General features: G+C 45.5%; 1 protein-coding gene across 1 annotated transcript in view; it reads left to right on the forward strand.

Annotated features, from left to right (window-relative positions):
* The window catches only part of ABCA4 (ATP binding cassette subfamily A member 4), a 130,824-nt gene that overhangs the window by 110,659 nt on the left and 1,601 nt on the right, over nucleotides 1-18,564 (forward strand). The window contains exons 39-49 of the mRNA XM_030823299.1: nucleotides 312-435; nucleotides 766-895; nucleotides 2,823-2,943; nucleotides 3,398-3,460; nucleotides 3,951-4,057; nucleotides 6,078-6,219; nucleotides 9,735-9,869; nucleotides 10,624-10,727; nucleotides 10,801-10,893; nucleotides 13,607-13,856; nucleotides 15,526-15,612. Coding sequence (XP_030679159.1) covers nucleotides 312-435; nucleotides 766-895; nucleotides 2,823-2,943; nucleotides 3,398-3,460; nucleotides 3,951-4,057; nucleotides 6,078-6,219; nucleotides 9,735-9,869; nucleotides 10,624-10,727; nucleotides 10,801-10,893; nucleotides 13,607-13,856; nucleotides 15,526-15,612 — 1,356 coding nt within the window. The remainder of the gene's footprint in view (nucleotides 1-311; nucleotides 436-765; nucleotides 896-2,822; nucleotides 2,944-3,397; nucleotides 3,461-3,950; nucleotides 4,058-6,077; nucleotides 6,220-9,734; nucleotides 9,870-10,623; nucleotides 10,728-10,800; nucleotides 10,894-13,606; nucleotides 13,857-15,525; nucleotides 15,613-18,564) is intronic.

Genomic DNA, 18,564 nt, shown 5'->3' on the forward strand with positions numbered 1-18,564 from the left:
TGCCTGGCTAGACAAAGGGGCAGCTCCCGCCCACTAGAAACTTGCAGGGAGCCCCAGTCCTTGATTGGTCATTAATTGATTAGCTCCTTGGCCTGGCCTTGAGGCACTGCTTGTAAGTACTTCATGACCTCCATGGCAAACCCATTATGCTCTGCTGGACAAATCCCTCCAGGGGCCAGTCTGGCTGCAAGGACTCTCGGTCTGCAGGCCTTCCCCTGTGCTGTCCTGTGAGAGCATCCGGGCCCCACCTGCTGAAGAGAGGGGTGGGTGGGCTTTGCCCCGTTTCCAACGGTCCTACTTCTCTGTTTCAGACGCTGCTCAGGTTCAACGCTGTGCTGAGGAAGCTGCTCATTATCTTCCCCCACTTCTGCCTGGGCCGGGGCCTCATTGACCTTGCACTGAGCCAGGCTGTGACAGATGTCTATGCCCGGTTTGGTGGGTGGTAGCCAAGGCCCGTGGAGCATGGGCCCTGGGTCCAAAGCTGGGAGGGCTACTGGGGGGCTCCTGCATCAGACTGTGGCAGGGGCTAGTGCTGGGAGGGGACCTTGTTAGGCTGGAAGTGTCCTGCCAGCTAGAGGGGATTAGGGTGCCTCTGTTTCCATGGCTGGGGAGCACAGGAGGGATGGAGGGCAGCCCAGAGGAGGCGGGTGTTTGGCTCTTGCTCAGTTCCCACATAAGGCTTGGTCTAGTGGGCCTTGTGCTGTGGCCAGGTCTGGGGGGTGAGCTGGGGCGGCTGAAGTGGACTCAATTCCTGTTGATGCCCAGGTGAGGAGCATTCTGCAAATCCGTTCCACTGGGACCTGATTGGGAAGAACCTGTTTGCCATGGTGGCGGAAGGGGTAGTGTACTTCCTCCTGACCCTCCTGGTCCAGCGCCACTTCTTCCTCTCCCAATGGTATGTCCATGCCACACCCTGGGGCCAGTGGGCAGCTCAGGGCATCCACAACTGGACCTTATACCCACACGGTCATCTCTTTCCTCAGGAGCCCCACTCCACGGTGTTTTTTTTTACATTCTCAAAGCCTGGCTTTTCTCCAATAATACAAGTAGAGAATTGGGTTAAAATAGGCATATTCAAATATGTGAAGAGCATCCACTTTAAAATATTTAAAATGCAGTGCTATTAATTTCAATTGCTGATATTTAATCCTTCTCATTTAATTACCAAATGTGTATTTTGATTAGATGATAGTATTGCAAATAACAATGGTTACGGGATACCCAAAGTACTAGGAAATAGACTAATGTATTTATGAGAGAAGAGCCACAGCAGGCCCCTTTGCTAATTAGAGATTTGGGAGCATGGGAGTAACATGGGAGCCATGTGGAGGGGTGCGGGCAGTGATCACGACCTCCCGCTCCTGGAGGAAGGTGGGTAGCTGCCCACCCTGACTTTTGACCAGGGCTTCTCAAATGCCAGGTTAGCTGGCAATTGCCATTCTTCCACAGGCTCTTCCTGAAGCTGGGTGGGCCCTGCCTTACTCCCCTCTGCAATCCAGGCCTACCTTTATTGTCCTTACGCAGGGGCCTGAATTGCCAAGCAGCAGCCTTTCCTAGCAAGCTTTCCCCAATAGTGTTTTGTTTCTTAACTTTTCCTCCTCTCAGGCTGAGTGTGGTCACCTGCAAATAGATTCCAAGGACTTGGTTTTATGTTTTGATCCACAGGGAATTGATTTATTGGAAATGAATCTGCCTTTCTACTCACAGGACTGTGAGAGGTGAATGAGATCACAGGTGTCAACACACTCCTAATGAAACAGGATACACAAGCAGTTCTAGTTATGGGAGACAGTGTCAGGAATTGTTGTCCTTGGCACCCTCAGCCCTTGCAGACCCTTTCTGCAGCCTTGGCCGTACCTTTTAGAGGCCTTTGTGTGGGAGAGAGCGGGTCAGGAGGTTGACTACCCAAATTGACTCATTAGCTTCAAACTCTGATGTCAACACATTTGAATGAGTCCTGCCTGCCTTAGGGCCTAAAGAGGACCAGAGAAGTACACCATAGTCCCTGGCTTCCAGAAGGTCAGGGAGAGTTTCAAAGAAGAGGCTGTGTCTTTAAGAATGGGGAAGATTCCATTTGGTGAGGCAGGAGGAGGAGAACATTGAGGGACTGGAAACACATGAGGAGGCTGGGAGACGGGAATGACCAATAGGACTGGGAACCAGGGGGAGATGCCAATTGCTGACAGAGGAGTTAGTGCAAGAGGTAAGTGAGAAGGGTAGGTGGGGCTGGATTGCAGGGCGGTAACTACAGCTGCAGAGGGAGGGCTTCAACCTACAGCTGATGGGGAACCACAGAAGGTTTTGAGGCATGAGGTGGCCTGATGACAACTCTGTTTTGGAAAGGTGGAGTTGGCAGGGCAGACTGGAGGAAGTGGGGGGCTCGGAGGTTAGTAACTACCCCTTACTGAGTGCTTGCTGTAGAGGCAGCGTTTTAGTCCTGACGGTGCTCCCAGGCCCTAAGTCTTTACTCTGTGCCAGGCACTGTGCTGAGTTCATCTTCAGCACAATCCTATGAGACAGGTATTGTTACCCCTCCTCCTCACGTGGTTGAAGTAGGCAAGGTTCAGAGAGGTCCAATGCCCAAGATCACACATGAGGAGGCCGGGACTGGAACCCAAGGCTGACTCTGGACATGAGCACTTGACCTCTCTACCTAACGCCTAATGCCTCTCCTACTGGGAGCCCTTTTTAGAATTTAAGTCTTAAAGGATGGAAGCCCAGAAGGAAGCAGAAGCAAGGAAATGGAAGAGAGGCCCAATGGAAAGGACAGTGCCAAGGACACTGTACAGCCAGCCCAATCCTGACCCATTTTCTTCATCTAGGATTGCTCAGCCCCCTAAGGAGCCCATTGTTGATGAAGATGATGATGTGGCTGAAGAAAGACAAAGAATTATTACTGGTGGAAATAAAACTGACATCTTAAGGCTACATGAACTAACCAAGGTAAGGGAATGGGTATGAGTTTGGAGGTGCTGGTTAGATCCACAGTTGGCATGATGTTGCCATTTTCCTTCTATAGAACAATTGATATGCTTATGCAAGCAATTTGGTTTCCTAGTTTTATGTGGGGTCATCCTCTCTGTGTTATAACTTGTCTTCCAAGAACATCTAATTCCAATGTGTGTTCCCTGCTATTCATCTCAGGCACTGACTCAGGGCCTCAGTGAGAATCACTCCAGCTGAGCATCACTCCCTTTTCTGTGTTCCATTTCTGCAGAGCATGGGTCAGCTTCGAGATGTCTCAGTACTCACTACACCTCTGTGCCTGCCCATGTCAATATGTAACCTCCTAGTTCTGGTAGTTTTCTCCTAAACCATCCTTTGCTCTTTGTTCCCTCTTCTCCTCCTTGCTCTAACTCTGTCTCAGTTCTCAGTCTGATTTCTTCGTATCTTGCAGATTTATTCAGGCACCTCCAGCCCGGCAGTGGACAGGCTGTGTGTCGGAGTTCGCCCTGGAGAGGTGGGTACTCTGCAGACCACATGTGAAAGGCTTCCGAACATCAGCTCTTGTGCCTGCCTCTCCTCCCCATAAGGCAGAGCTATTCAATAGGAACATAATGCCATAATGCAAGTCACACATGTAATTTTAAATCTTCCACTAGCCACATGAGAAAAGTAAAAAGAAAATAGGTAAAATTAATTTCACTAGTATTTTTTATTTTACTCAATATATCCAAAATATTATTTCAACATGTAATTAATAGAAAACCTTATTAATGAAATATTTGACAATTTTTTGTTGTTTTTAAGTCTTTGAATCTTTACACTCAGGGCCCATGTCAACTGGGACTTAGATATGTTTCAAGTTCTCAGTAGCCACACATGGCTCGTGGCCTCTGATGGCAGCCCAGGTCTAAAATGCCTCCCTCAGCTCACACACTTACCCTGGGGCCTGACATTTTAGACCTTCTTGGTCTCTAGGGCCAGGCTAGCTATGTGTTTTCTCCTAGTGCTTTGGCCTCCTGGGAGTGAATGGTGCCGGCAAAACAACCACATTCAAGATGCTCACTGGGGACACCACAGTGACCTCAGGGGATGCCACCGTAGCAGGCAAGAGGTGGGTATCCTGCTCCTCCTGTCTCAGGGAGTCTCTCACAGGTCCTGTGAGAAGAATAGGAAGGGTGATCATCAGACCCTGTACTAGGGTGGCTCTGAGGCCCTGGAAGATCTGTACAGAGAAGGAGGCCTCCCAGAGAGCATGGCCCAAAAAGCCCAACACATAGACCCACTGGAAAATGGAACGGAATTGTGATGGTTAAGAGATTCCTCTGTTGGGATGGATTCTTGGAAAGACCTGGGAAGCACTAAGTGTGTGGTTCTTAATCTTTTAGAGGTCATGGAACCTTTTAAGCATCTGATGAATATTTGTAGCCTATTCCTATAAAAATGCACCATTGCTTCCCATTACCTCCCTCCACACATTTTTGCAAAAGTTTCAGGGAATTTACTGAGCCCCAGGTCACATTTATGATCCTGCAGGAGCTCTTGAATCCAGGGTTAAGAACCCCTGTGATGAATGAAGCATCCTTCCTCCGGGCTGAGTTTCTAGATAGGGGCTCATGCATGGGCCCTTGGGGTAGCCTAACCTGCATTGGCTATTTGTAGGCTGATACTTGGCTTTGCCAGACCAAGGAGCATGGAGGGAAAACTGGCATGTGCCCTTGGATTCTGGAGGATGACTGCTGCTCTCTGTAATAAAATGTGTTTAAACAGACTGGTCCCCTATGGGCAGGACAGAGAGGATGAGCTCTCACTTGTCTGCCTCTTTCCTGGCTGCAGGAAAAGCTTGAACAGTAAAACTTCAGCACACACAATAGAGGTGCCCAGAGGAAGTCTCTGCCCTGGTTTATAAGTGGAGTTAGGTGCTGCTGACATCTGTCCAGCATCTGCTTGACTGGGGCCTCTTTCTCTCCCCTGAAAGCCATCCTCAGCATGGCCCAATGTCCAGTGGGCATGAAGAGTCCTGAGCATGCTTCACTGGCTCAGACAGGATGAATTTGGTTCTTTGGCCTCCATAGCCAGCCCTACTGGGTTTACAGAAAAGGGACAGGCAGGGGTGAAGCCAGGTCATGGCTGAGTCTATCTCAACAGATCCAGCTTCACCTGCAAGTGACCATGCAGGTGACTTCCTGATTGTGACAAAAGGAGTCATGGCAGGGTGGAGGAGGGGAAAGATATCATAGAATTTTCCATGAGCACATTTATGAGACATCAAGTTAGAACTGTGTCCAAGTGAGGGTCTGACGTCCAGAAGGTAAAACTGAGCTGGATGCTAGAAAGAAACTATAGGTTTAAGACACAGAATTGGGATTGTCTGGTAGGGTAGCTCCCGCTAATTTGGAAATGTACCCTATTTGCTTCCCTGAGTAGTTTTAATTGGCCCAGCCATGCCTTTGGTGGCTTTTGTCATTGTGGGGAACCGCAATGGTCTCTCTCTGTACCATCCATCCTTTATTCATAGACTCTAAGCTATAAGAAGAAAAGGATGACATTAGACTAAATGTCTATGTATAGTTTATTTTCCATCTTGGCAATATATTTTTTTAGTGAGGGCGAATATATTAGCCAAAGGGAGTTGGTGGAACTCAACTCACTCTACCCCTGCTCCCTGCAGGCCTCTCGCTGTGGGTAGTCATCTCACTGGCTCCTCTTTCATTGCTATCTTTGCCAATAAATACAGATAGAGAAGCTTACTTCCATTTGGACACATCCATCTTTTCTAGTTACTTCCCAAATGTCTGAAAATTATTGAAAAATCATGAATCATTTTCTTAAACCTGATCTTCCCTCTGTTTTTACACTCACATTTGAGGTGATCTGATCCAAAATGAAAGCTGACTTTTGGCGTAACAGGGATTCAATTAATCCTAGACATGGAAACATGGAAGAATCTGACAGGATTCAGTTTCTAACCAAAGGGCCCCTCTTTTGATTCCCAAATATCCCATGCATTTCTGAAGCCAAATTTGAGAAGAGAAGAAGCAACTTCCTTTTCCCATTGGCAGAAGCTTCTCCAGCCCTAGCTCTATGGTCATCCCTCCTTGAAGGATACTCAGTAATTGCTTTTTTTCTTGCAGTATTTTAACGAATATTTCTGAAGTCCATCAAAATATGGGCTACTGTCCTCAATTTGATGCAATTGATGAGCTGCTCACAGGACGAGAACATCTTTACCTTTATGCCCGGCTTCGAGGTGTACCAGCAGAGGAAATCGAAAAGGTGAAAAATGGTTTGTTGTGGCCACATAGGAGTCTGGTTAATTATAAGCCTGTTTCATGAGAGTACATTCTCTTGGAGATGAGAAACTGAAGCGTGCTATTCATTCATTCATTCATTCATTCATTCCAACAAATGTTTCCTATGTGTCTACTGTGTGCCAAGTACTGTTCTAGAAACCAGAGGTATAGACAAAAAAAAGAACAAGACAGACAAAAAAAAAATCCCCACTCTCATATCTAACAAAATGATGTATGCATTTATCCGTTGACTCAGCAATCACACTTCTAAGAGTTTATCCTGAAGATGCATCTCCCACAGTACAAAATGAGTATGTATAAGGTGATCCGTTGCATTTGTAATTGCAAAATGCTGGAAGTTACCTAAATGTTTAGTCATTGTAGATTGGCTGAATAATTTATGGTACAGACACACAATAAAGTCTTATGCAACTATAAAAAAGAAAAAGAAAAATCTCAGTAAACTGATATGGAGATATTTCCAGTAAATACTGTTAAATGAAAAAAAGCAAAGTGGAAAACAGAACATATAGAATGCTACTTTGTATGTAAGAAAGAAGGAAAAACAAGAAAGTAAACTTATGTCTGCTTACCTTTGCAAATAGAACATAGAAAGGATAAACCAGAAAACAATGAATTTGGTGATCAACAAGAAGAAAATTGGAAGAAAGAAAAATGGGAGGAAATAGTACTTCTGGGGATATATTTTTGTATAGTTTTAATTTTTGGAAGCATGTTAATGTTCCGCATATTCAAAAAAAATCAGTAAGAATGGGAAGTAGGCAAAAATGAAAACAAAAAGAAAACCTAACACTGACAGCAACCTAAATAAACTAACCTAATTTTATTTCAAATAAATATCATAATCTTGCAAAAGGGGGATAGAGCTAATACAAACAACTGCTGAACACAATGTTTGACTCTATATCCTAATTCTTGGGCAGGGTGGAGTGGGGGAGAAGAACTACAAACAATTTCTGAGTTCTTTTTAGTTTGTTTTTTATAGTGGTATAGGCAAAGTGATTCTGAAAATTTTAGATGTGTTACAGGGTTAAATAAATTAATAAGTGTTTTGATGTTATTGGGACCCAGAATTCTCACTGTGGAAGAAAGGACTTACAAATATGGAAAAGGGAAAAGCAAGACAGAACTGTGAGGTCATGGATTGGAACTGGAGATAGGACTGGGAATTCAGGAATATTTATATGCTTGTGTTTGTGGGTGCATGCAGATGTGTTCACGTTTCATGCATATAGGCATGTATATATATACATATATTTGCATGTGTGTATCTGTCTTCTGAAAGGCTCAAGAAACAAAAACACCCCAGTAGCCATGAGCACACTTAGTGCTCAGACTTTTAATAACATTCCCCACTAAAAGTAACCCTGATTCCTCTAGTAAATGATAAATTCCAGGGCTGGAATGGCATAGGTATAAAATGAACCTGGAATATCTTATGCCAGAAAGTAAGGAAGTGCTTTTAAAAAAAAAAAATAACGGGCTGGGCATGGTGGCTCACACCTGTAATCGCAGCCCTTTGGGATGCCAAGGTAGGAAGATCGCTTGAGCCCAGGAGTTCCAGATTAGCCTGTGCAACATAGGGAGACCCTGTCTCTACAAAACATTAGCAAACAAATTAGCTGGGCCTGGTGGTGCACGCCTATAGTCCTATCTACTCAGGTGGCTGAGGTGGGAGGAATGCTTGAGCCTGGGAGGTTGAGGCTGCAGTGAGCTGTGATCAAGCCACTGCTCTCCAGCCTGGGAAACAGAGCAAGACTCTGTCTCTTAAAATAATAATAATATAATTTTAAAGAAATGAAAGTATCTCTGTACAGATTGATTATTGGTTATAAGAGAGAAACATAGTAATTTTACAATGGAGAAATTAGATAGCACCTTAACTGGGTGATAAAAATTAACATCTACAATGGAGAAATTAGACAGCACCTTAACTGAGTGATCAAAATTAACCATAAGGGGCAGATGGACATCTCATGCCCCAAGATGTGATACCCTGTGAAGGACACAATTTCACTTATGTAGAATCCAGATTGGAGATATGTAAACTGAATCTTATCATGAGGAAACATCTGACAAGCTCCAAAGAAGGAATATTCCTTAAAAAAAAAAAAAGGAGACTGTATTCTTCAAAAATAAAAGAGTCATAAAAGACAAAGAAAGAGCTATGGAAATATCTCTGATTGCAGGAGGCTAAATAGGCATAATGACTGAATAACAGACAATAGACTACATCTTGTGCAGAAGAGAAAAAAAATGATAGAAGGATATTATTGGACCAACTGACAAAACTGAACTATGAACAGTAGATTAGGTAAATGTATCATAACATTAAGTTTACTGACATTGATAATGTACTGTGGTTATGTAAGAGAAGATCTCTATTCTTAGGAAATATGCCCTGAAGTATTTAGGAGTGAAGGGCTGTGATGAGTAACTTACCCTCAAATGGGTCATAAAAAATTGTGTGTGTGTGAGAGAGAAGGGTTTATTAGTTAATAATTCCATGAACTATTTTTATTCTTATATGTTCGTGTGAGTTTGAAACTATTTCCAAATAAAAAGTTAAAAATGGAGCTTACATTCTAGTGGGAGGGATAGACGATCTATAGATAAATAGGTAAAATATCCAGGACATTAGAGAGTGAAAAGTCCTCAGGGAAAAGTAATGCAGGGAAGAACTGTTGGGGCAGGGTTTGCACTTTGAGGTAGGGTGGCCCAGGGAGAGCCTGCAGAGGAGAGAATCTGAATGAAGAACTAGAGGTGAGAGAAGGAGCCATGTGCACACCTAGGGAGGAACATTCCAGGCACGGGGGACTAGTACAGAAGGCAGAAGCATGGTGAGCTTGTCTCCAGTGGCTTCCCTAGATCTCCTCCTGTGCATGTGCACACACACCTGGTGTCTCTGTCATCGTTCCCTCACAGCACTGTCACGATCTGCCAGTATTCTGTTTATTTTGACTGTCACCTCCCCACAGTCTGAGGACAGCAGCAATGGCTGTGTTCACATTGCTCTTCAGTGCCTGGTTCGGTGCCCGGCGTATGGTCAGTGCTCCATAAGTATGTGTCGGATGCACAAGGCTTTGGGTGTAACCTCTTGAGGGGTGGGATCAACAGGTCTGGCACTCACCATCTTCTCAAACAGACCCTTCCTCCTCCACTCCTAGCCATGGTCCAGGACGCTGGGCGAGACCCACTGTCTTGCTGTTTGTAAGGCTGAAGTCCTTTTCTCAGGGGGCTATACCCAACAGATGCTGAGCTGACCAGGCCACCCTGGGATCCAAGACACAGAGTGAAGGAGCCCCTGTCTGGTGCCTGAAGCACATGCCAGAGGACAGGAGCCAGCAGGAGCCTGTTTCAGCCTAGCTGGGGCTTTCATTCTGGAGACATGAGATCTGGCAGCCCAAGGCTTTGAACTGGGGGAGGTTTGGGGTGTTTGCTTGTCTTCTCCAAATGGCATTTCTTTCTCTTCCCTAGGTTGCAAACTGGAGTATTAAGAGCCTGGGCCTGACTGCCTACGCCGACTGCCTGGCTGGCACATACAGTGGGGGCAACAAGCGGAAACTGTCCACAGCCATCGCGCTCATTGGCTGCCCACCACTGGTGCTGCTGGTAACTGAGGGCTTGGGCCGCACCAAGGGCTTAAACCAAGTGCTGCATCTCTCGGGTTGGGGAAATAGGTTCTGGGTCGGCAGATTTAGAAACTGCAGTAATTTGGCTTTAGTCTGGACTGTTTCCTGTGTTGCTCATTTTGAGCGATCAGCCCAGTGTTTGGTTCACACAGCTCTGGAGAAAAACAAGTCATGGCACAGCCTTGACTTGGGACTGCACACATCCTGCGTTCCCAGGATGTCTCCTGTGGGGCCATCGGCTCACAGCCGGGAAGTCCAGCCCGCTCTGCAGCCTGTCAGTGTCTGGTCCCCATACAGGAGCACTGAGCTGGGTCAAAGGCTCCTGAGCCAGGCCAGGCCTGAGGCCATGCCCATGCAGCCCAAGGATCATGAGGGCACAGGGCACAGGACATAGCGGGAACCAAGGAAGTGACCCGAGTGACCTCCCTGCCTCCTGACAAATGTATTTGCAGGATTTTCTTTTTTTGAGGAGAATTCTGTCATTGCCTTAATCCACTTTAATCCCCTCGTGGGCTGAAATGGGCCCAGGGTGGACACCATGCTTCTTTACTCTCGGATCCACCTCCTGTCTTCCGTACCCTACACCAGGGTACCCCTGTCTTGCTCAAGTGAGGGGAGTGACTGTGTGCGCCTTCTGTCAGCTCATCCTCCACAAGGGAGCCAGCCCAGGGGGAAGCAGTAATCAGAAGGGCCAGCTCCCAGCCTGTGCCCCCAACCTTCTTTCCACCTCCCAGGACGAGCCCACCACAGGGATGGACCCCCAGGCACGCCGCATGCTGTGGAACGTCATCGTGAGCATCATCAGAGAAGGGAGGGCTGTGGTCCTCACATCCCACAGGCAAGAGATTCCCAGGGCTGGGGAAGGTGGGTGGGAATCCTCTCCTGCTCACCTCCTCTCTCCTGCCCCACAGCATGGAAGAATGTGAAGCGCTGTGTACCCGGCTGGCCATCATGGTAAAGGGCGCCTTTCGATGTATGGGCACCATTCAGCATCTCAAGTCCAAGTAAGCAGATGGTGGGGCGTGCCCCTTGTTGCCTTCTGTGGATCCAACTGGATCCTGTGTTCTCCATTGACACTTGGAAGAGTCCTGCTGCCCCGTCATCCCCTGGGGCAGAGGCAGGTGGTGGCTGGGCCTCATTCTCCAGCAGCAGATGGAGAAGGCCGTTATGCTAATAAGAAACTCCTCTATAGTGGCCTAATTTCCTGTGGTCGAAGACTCGCCCCAGTATCTGGATGGGGCGTCTGATCAGGATGCATGCAGAGCCTGGCTGGGATGAGGGAGGGCCACTACCACTGCCTCAGTATTCCACCACTTATCCCAACAGATCCAGGAACTGTGGCCTATTTACTAAGAGTGCACTCCAATGTGGGAATGGTTAGGAGACCAACTGGCTTGAGGACCCGTTTTTGTTTTTAGAATATTGTATGCTTTTGAATTTGAAAAAAGACCATATGTTATACAACAAACCAACCAATGCCAGTAATCCTGAATAGGATTATCCTTATCCTGTACCCACACATTGTAAACTATTGTAGATAATTCCTTATTATTAAGAGTTTGCATGCCAAACCTAACAGTTTAAGATTATCAGCATATTGCCATGCTCATTCACATTCTGATAAGCTTTATAACCTAGAAAAGAGCAGAGTTACAATTACTTATTTATTTAACACTTATTAAGAGCTCAGAATATAAGTCACTAAGCTGGTTGGTGGGAGGAAGAGCACATAACCCACCTTATCTATGCTGAGGTGCATAATCCTGATGCACCCACGGGAGGGTGTTACACAGAAGATGTCATCCTTTCATATGTGTCAGAGCAGATAAATGATTGAGAGAAAGGTCTAATAGATTAGCTGCTTGTGGCAAGTGGACGTTTGACCCATGATTTATTGAGCAACTACAGCTTGCACACTGCATTGATATCTATAGAAATAGCAGCATGTCAGGTCACCAGACCTGTGTCAGCAACTTCCTGTGTCCAACTGCTGGAGAAAGGAAAGTTCTCCTATTCCTTTCCCTCTGACTCCTCAATATCTCCCTGATAGAGGGGGTGAGAGGGGAGTGTTCCCTGTGTGGAAGGACGGTGAGTTTTCTGGAGCTGAAAGGTGAACAGCCTTTCTCCTCTGCATCTTACTGCAGAGGAGAACAGCCCTAGACTGTGGAGGGAGCTTTGGAGTCAGTTATGACTGACACAGGATACTAGGGCATAGGGTACTGACACCCGCTAGCCGTGCACACACTCTCTGGTGGACCATCCCTCATCCAAGTGAGGGTAACCAGCCATCCTGCTGAGGGAGGAAGAAAGCACCAATGGCCTGGGCCCTAGCAGCTCCATTTGCTTCGGGAAGCTTCCTCAGGGAAGTGCTGCCTTCCCGAGCCTTTGCTCCCACCTGGCCCATCAGCCCTTACCACCACTCAGTATGCACTGGTCCACGTGTCTTTATGGGCAGTCTTGGGATCCCCACACTGGGCTAAAACTACCTTTGACGGCCGGGTGCAGTGGCTCACACCTGTAATCCTATCACTTTGGGAAGCTGAGGCAGGAGGATCACTTGAGGTCAGGAGTTCGAGACCGGCCTGGCCAACACAGTGAAACCCTGTCTCTACTAAAAATACAAAAATTAAATGGGCATGGTGGTGTGTGCCTGTAATCCCACCTACTCAGGAAACTGAGGCACAAGAATCACTTGAACTCAGGAGGCAGAGGTTGCAGTGAATCGAGATCACACCACTGCACTCCAGCCTGGGCGAAAGGGCAAGACTCTGTCTCAAAAAATAAAATAGGCCGGGCTTGGTGGCTCATGCCTGTAATCCCAGCACTTTGGGAGGCCAAGGCAGGCAGATCACTTGAGGTCAGGAGTTTAAGACCAGCCTGGCCAACATGGTGAAACCCTGTCTCTACTAAAAATACAAAAAAAAAAAAATTAGCCGAGTGTGGTGGCGGGTGCCTGTAATCTCAGCTACTCAGGAGACTGAGGCAGGAGAACTGCTTGAACCCAGGAGGCAGAGGTTGCAGTGAGCCAAGATCACACCACTGTACTCCAGCCTGGGCAACAGTGTGACTCTGTCTCAAAAATAAATAAATAAATAAATAAATAAATAAATAAATAAATAAATATAAAATAAAACTACCTTCGACTTCAGCAAGTATGATTGTCCCACATTACCATGCAGACGTTTGACCTCCAAAAACTGGTATCAAATGATTTCTCTGGGGACTACCATGGTTTTTCTCTCCTAGTTTTCGGTATGTACATAGGTCCATGGTATGGGCCTTTAATCCCCAGTGTTTCTTTTTTTGTTGTTCTTGTTTGTGTTTGTTTCTTGTTTTTCGGTTTTTTTGAGACAGGGTCTCACTCTGTCACCCAGGCTGGAGTGCAGTGGCATGATCGTGGCTCACTGTAGCCTTGACCTCCTATGCTCAAGTGATCCTCCCACCTCAGCCTCCCAAGTAGCTGGGACCACAAGCATGTGCCACCATGACATGCTAATTTCCACAGAGACAGGGTCTTACCTGTTGCCCAGGCTTATCTTACACTCCTGAGCTCAAGTGATCCTCCCACCTCTACCTCCCAAATTGCTGGGATGACAGGTGTGAGCCACCAAGCTGGGCTTAACCCCCAAAATTTCTGATGAGTCTACTCCTTATTTTGGGATTACCTTAGGCCCAACCACTAACGGAGGCCTGTCCTGCACTGTGTGCATCCCCTAGATTTGGAGATGGCTATATCGTCACAATGAAGATCAAATCCCCGAAGGACGACCTGCTTCCTGACCTGAACCCTGTGGAGCAGTTCTTCCAGGGGAACTTCCCAGGCAGCGTGCAGAGGGAGAGGCACTACAACATGCTCCAGTTCCAGGTCTCCTCCTCCTCCCTGGCGAGGATCTTCCAGCTCCTCCTCTCCCACAAGGACAGCCTGCTCATCGAGGAGTACTCGGTCACACAGACCACACTGGACCAGGCAAGTTGGCTCCGGGGCACCGAGAGCTGAGCAAAGACTGGCCCAGAACACCCAGTGTGGATTGGAATTGCCATAAGAGGGAGGCATAACATTCCTGATTTTTAACAAACTCTTGCCCTCTGTTTATTGGGGTAAAAGGTGGTATATCAGAAATTGTTTTCTAACAATATTTTTTAGTCATCAGGAAACTTCATTGATTCTTTTTTCACATTTTCCTTCCCCGTGATGCTATGGTGTGTTATTTCATTCTTGCTCATTTGTGGTGGTGGTTTTTCCTTCAAATCAGCTTTATTGATATGTAATTAACATACGATGAAACACAGGTTCTTTGGGAGGCCAAGGCAGGAGGATCACTTGAGCGCAGGAGTTTAAGACGGGCCCATGCAACAAAGTGAGACCTTGTCTATACAAAAAAAAAAAAAAAAAAATCAGAAAATTAGCCAGGCATGGTGGTGCATGCCTGTGATCCCATCTGCATGGGAGGTTGAGGCAGGAAGATTGCTGGAGCCCAGGAGGTCAAGGCTGCAATGAGCTGTGTTCATACCACTGCACTCTAGTCTGGGTGACAGCAAGCCCCTGTCTCAAAAAAGCAAAACAAAACAAAAACACCCATATTAAATGTACAGTTTAGTGAGTTTTGATAAACGTGCATTCCATGTGTGGTTTTTTAAGATGTAATCACATTTTTTATTGCGGTAAAATATAATAACATAAAATTGACCATGCCAACCATGTTTAAGTGCACAGTGCAGTGGTATTAAGTACATTTACATTGTCGTGCAACCATTACCACCATCCCCGATAGAACTCTTTCATCTTGCTTCAGTGAAAATCTGTGCCCATTAGACACTAACTCGCCACTTACTGCCCCCCTCGCCCTTGGCAACTACTGTTCTACTTTCGTCTCTAAGGCTCTGACTACTATAGATACCTCATATAAGTGGAATCATACAGTGTTTGTCCTTTTGTGTCTGGCTTACTATGTGAGGACTTAGCATAATGTCCTCAAGGTTCATCTGTGTTGTATCATGTGCCAGAATTTCCTTCCTTTTTCAGGCCGAATAATATTCGTTTGTACGTATATGTGCTACATTTTGTTCATCCATCTATTCATTCATTGATAGACATTTGGGTTGTTTCTGGGTTTTGTGTTTTTATATATGTTTGTTTTAAAATAAACATCTTTAAAGACAGTTCAGTAAAGCAATGGAAACAGGGAAGTCTCCATTTAACCCCTGAGGAGCTGGCTCACCCGCACCTTCTCATCAGCATTAAGCAGGGGGAGGCATGAGCAGGAGCCACCTCACACTCAACGAGGAGCCGAACAGGGATCAATTATCTTTTTTTTTTTTTTTTTTAGTTATTAGGATGCTGCTAGCTGAGAATCTGCCTTGCCTTGATTACCCCAATGTCTGGTGCCCAAGTCCCTTGAGTCCTCCAGCAGGAACTCCTGTGGCATCACTCAGGAGTCTAGTCTAAGGAGCTAGCTCTGACCAGGGCAGTGGTGGCCAGGCTTCCTGGGTGGGCCAGCCTCCCCCGGGTAGGACACGAGCCACACCAGCAGGGCTGTATGTGAACTGTGGAAAATAGAGAGCAGAGTGGGTAGGTGGGTGTAGGGTGCTGTTTTCCTGGAAATATCTACCTAATCTTGCTCTTCTCTTACCTCCAGGTGTTTGTAAATTTTGCTAAACAGCAGACTGAAATTCACGACCTCCCTTTGCATCCTCGAGCTGCTGGAGCCAGTCGACAAGCCCAGGTACCCCTGCTGCTTATGCTGTCCGCAGCTTGAGGCAGCTCCTCAGCTCACAGCCCAGCTGGTTCATTGGGCTTGAGTTGCCCCAAGGCTCAGATACGCCTCCTACAGAGAGCCCCACCCATACCATGGTCCCTACCAAGTCCCCACCACATCCTCATCACATCCTTGCTAAGTCCCTGCCGCTGTGTGTTCTGTGCTGAAGAACTTTTCATTCAGTAGCTGTAGGGGTTCCTCTTGTAATCAGGAAACTATCTGGATAGTATGGGAGAGCATTTTTGAAAAGAACTTTCCCATGTTTTTTGCTTACAGCAAAAAAGCTTGGATTTGGGGAATAAGGAGCAGAGAAGGTAATAGAGAATATTAGAATGTTTTGGGTTCTTGACATCTATGTCTGGACATGTGTTTGAGTTTCAAAGGAAGGGACTTAACTGGCACATCGTTTCAGTGTCAGACACACATTTGGTTAGATCAAGGAATAGCATCTGTTGTAGGAAGAGGGCTCTTTGTTCTTTATAAAAATATCAAGAAGATGGAGAAAGAAGCAATAGGCGGTATGTCTCCTGGCTTGTGATAACCCTTGGAATAGGTGCTTGTAGGCTCCTGCCCTGGCACAGTGCCTCATGTAAGGAGCACACCATCCAAGAAGGAGAGAGCTGGAGCAAGTACCGGAGGAGGCACCGGCATCCCAATGCCTTGGCTTAAGCCTGGGATTGTAGAGGGATGAATTAGCCACTCTCTTCCGACTTACCTGGAGAGTAAATCAAATCAAATCAAAAAGCAATGATATGCAAAAAACGTATTTCCCCATAAAGTTTTTATTCTGCCCAGTTTCTGGATTGCAAGAAAAACCAAATACAGCTAATGATTGAAACACTGCTGTCCAAAGCAGTGCTTGTGATGAATTTTTTCCCTTCCCCTTGACCAGCAGAGACCTAATGGCTACTTGGCAAAACTGACTTTGTCTTCCCAACCCTTACCTGCCAGAGGGCCCAGAAATGCCTAAGTAAAGGCTCCTTTAGTTAGAGAAAGTTTGCTTTTACTGAGATCTTCCAGCCACTGATTCCCATTTATAGATGTGGTGATTGCTGTTGACATCAGTTGAAAATTATTTTTAAAAACCACTTGCAGTTGCGAATCCTTTTTATAACTCTGTAACTCAGAATATAGAATTGGGTAGCAAAATTGTTTCCCAGAATTACCAGTGGTCTCCCCACCCCTGCCTGGCATGTTCCCTCTTAAAGGACTAATCCCACCACATCACCTCTGGGCCGGGCAGAACATCAGGGGTGCTGATGTTCTATGATCTACAGCAGTTAATTCCAAACTTTTATCCCTTATTGGATGTGATCATTTTTCTATTGTGTTTTTTACATTTTTGTTCACAAAGATTAGAAAACCTGCAACACACTTATTGGCATATTTTTCTGATAATTTTCATCCAAAACCTAATTCTGACTTTACAACATACTATCTTTTTTTTTTTTTTTAAGTTTTTTTTTTTATTATTATACCTTAGGTTTTAGGGTACATGTGCACAATGTGCAGGTTTGTTACATATGTATCCATGTGCCATGTTGATTTCCTGCACCCATTAACTCGTCATTTAGCATTAGGTATATCTCCTAATGCTGTCCCTCCCCCCTCCCCCCACCCCACAACAGTCCCTGGAATGTGATGTTCCCCTTCCTGTGTCCATGAGTTCTCATTGTTCAATTCCCACCTATGAGTGAGAACATGCAGTGTTTGGTTTTTTGTCCTTGCGATAGTTTACTGAGAATGATGTTTTCCAGTTTCATCCATGACCCTACAAAGGACACGAACTCATCATTTTTTATGGCTGCATAGTATTCCATGGTGTATATGTGCCACATTTTCTTAATCCAGTCTATCGTTGTTGGACATTTGGGTTGGTTCCAACTCTTTGCTATTGTGAATAGTGCCGCAATAAACATACGTGTGCATGTGTCTTTATAGCAGCATGATTTATAGTCCTTTGGGTATATACCCAGTAATGGGATGGCTGGGTCAAATGGTATTTCTAGTTCTAGATCCCTGAGGAATCGCCACATTGACTTCCACAATGGTTGAACTGGTTTACAGTCCCACCAGCAGTGTAAAAGTGTTCCTATTTCTCCACATCCTCTCCAGCACCTGTTGTTTCCTGATTTTTTAATGATGGCCATTCTAACTGGTGTGAGATGGTATCTCACTGTGGTTTTGATTTGCATTTCTCTGATGGCCAGTGATGATGAGCATTTCTTCATGTGTTTTTTTGGCTGCATAAATGTCTTCTTTTGAGAAGTGTCTGTTCATATCCTTTGCCCACCTTTTGATGGGGTTGTTTGTTTTTTTCTTGTAAATTTGTTTGAGTTCATTGTAGATTCTGGATATTAGCCCTTTGTCAGATGAGTAGGTTGCAAAAATTTTCTCCCATTCTGTAGGTTGCCTGTTCACTCTGATGGTAGTTTCTTTTGCTGTGCAGAAGCTCTTTAGTTTAATTAGATCCCATTTGTCAATTTTGGCTTTTGTTGCCATTGCTTTTGGTGTTTTAGACATGAAGTCCTTGCCCACGCCTATGTCCTGAATGGTATTGCCTAGGTTTTCTTCTAGGGTTTTAATGGTTTTAGGTCTAACATTTAAGTCTTTAATCCATCTTGAATTAATTTTTGTATAAGGTGTAAGGAAGGGATCCAGTTTCAGCTTTCTACATATGGTGCTGGGAAAACAACATACTATCTTTACAAAGGTTTGCAAAAATTCTTTCATATAGCATTGTATATGTCTGTCATGAAATAAATAGTAATTATATTATTGTTTATATTATACCACTTCAGAATAATTTCCTTTAAAGTATCCTTCAAACAAGAAAAAGGTAATTTCTCTCAAGAAGTTCTAGAGAGAATTTACAACTTGCTCCTAAGCAAATGTGAGAACTTCAGGAAGCTCATCCAG

The sequence above is a fragment of the Nomascus leucogenys genome, chromosome 12 (genome assembly GCF_006542625.1).
Source record: "Nomascus leucogenys isolate Asia chromosome 12, Asia_NLE_v1, whole genome shotgun sequence".
Classification (NCBI taxonomy): Eukaryota; Metazoa; Chordata; class Mammalia; order Primates; family Hylobatidae; genus Nomascus; species Nomascus leucogenys.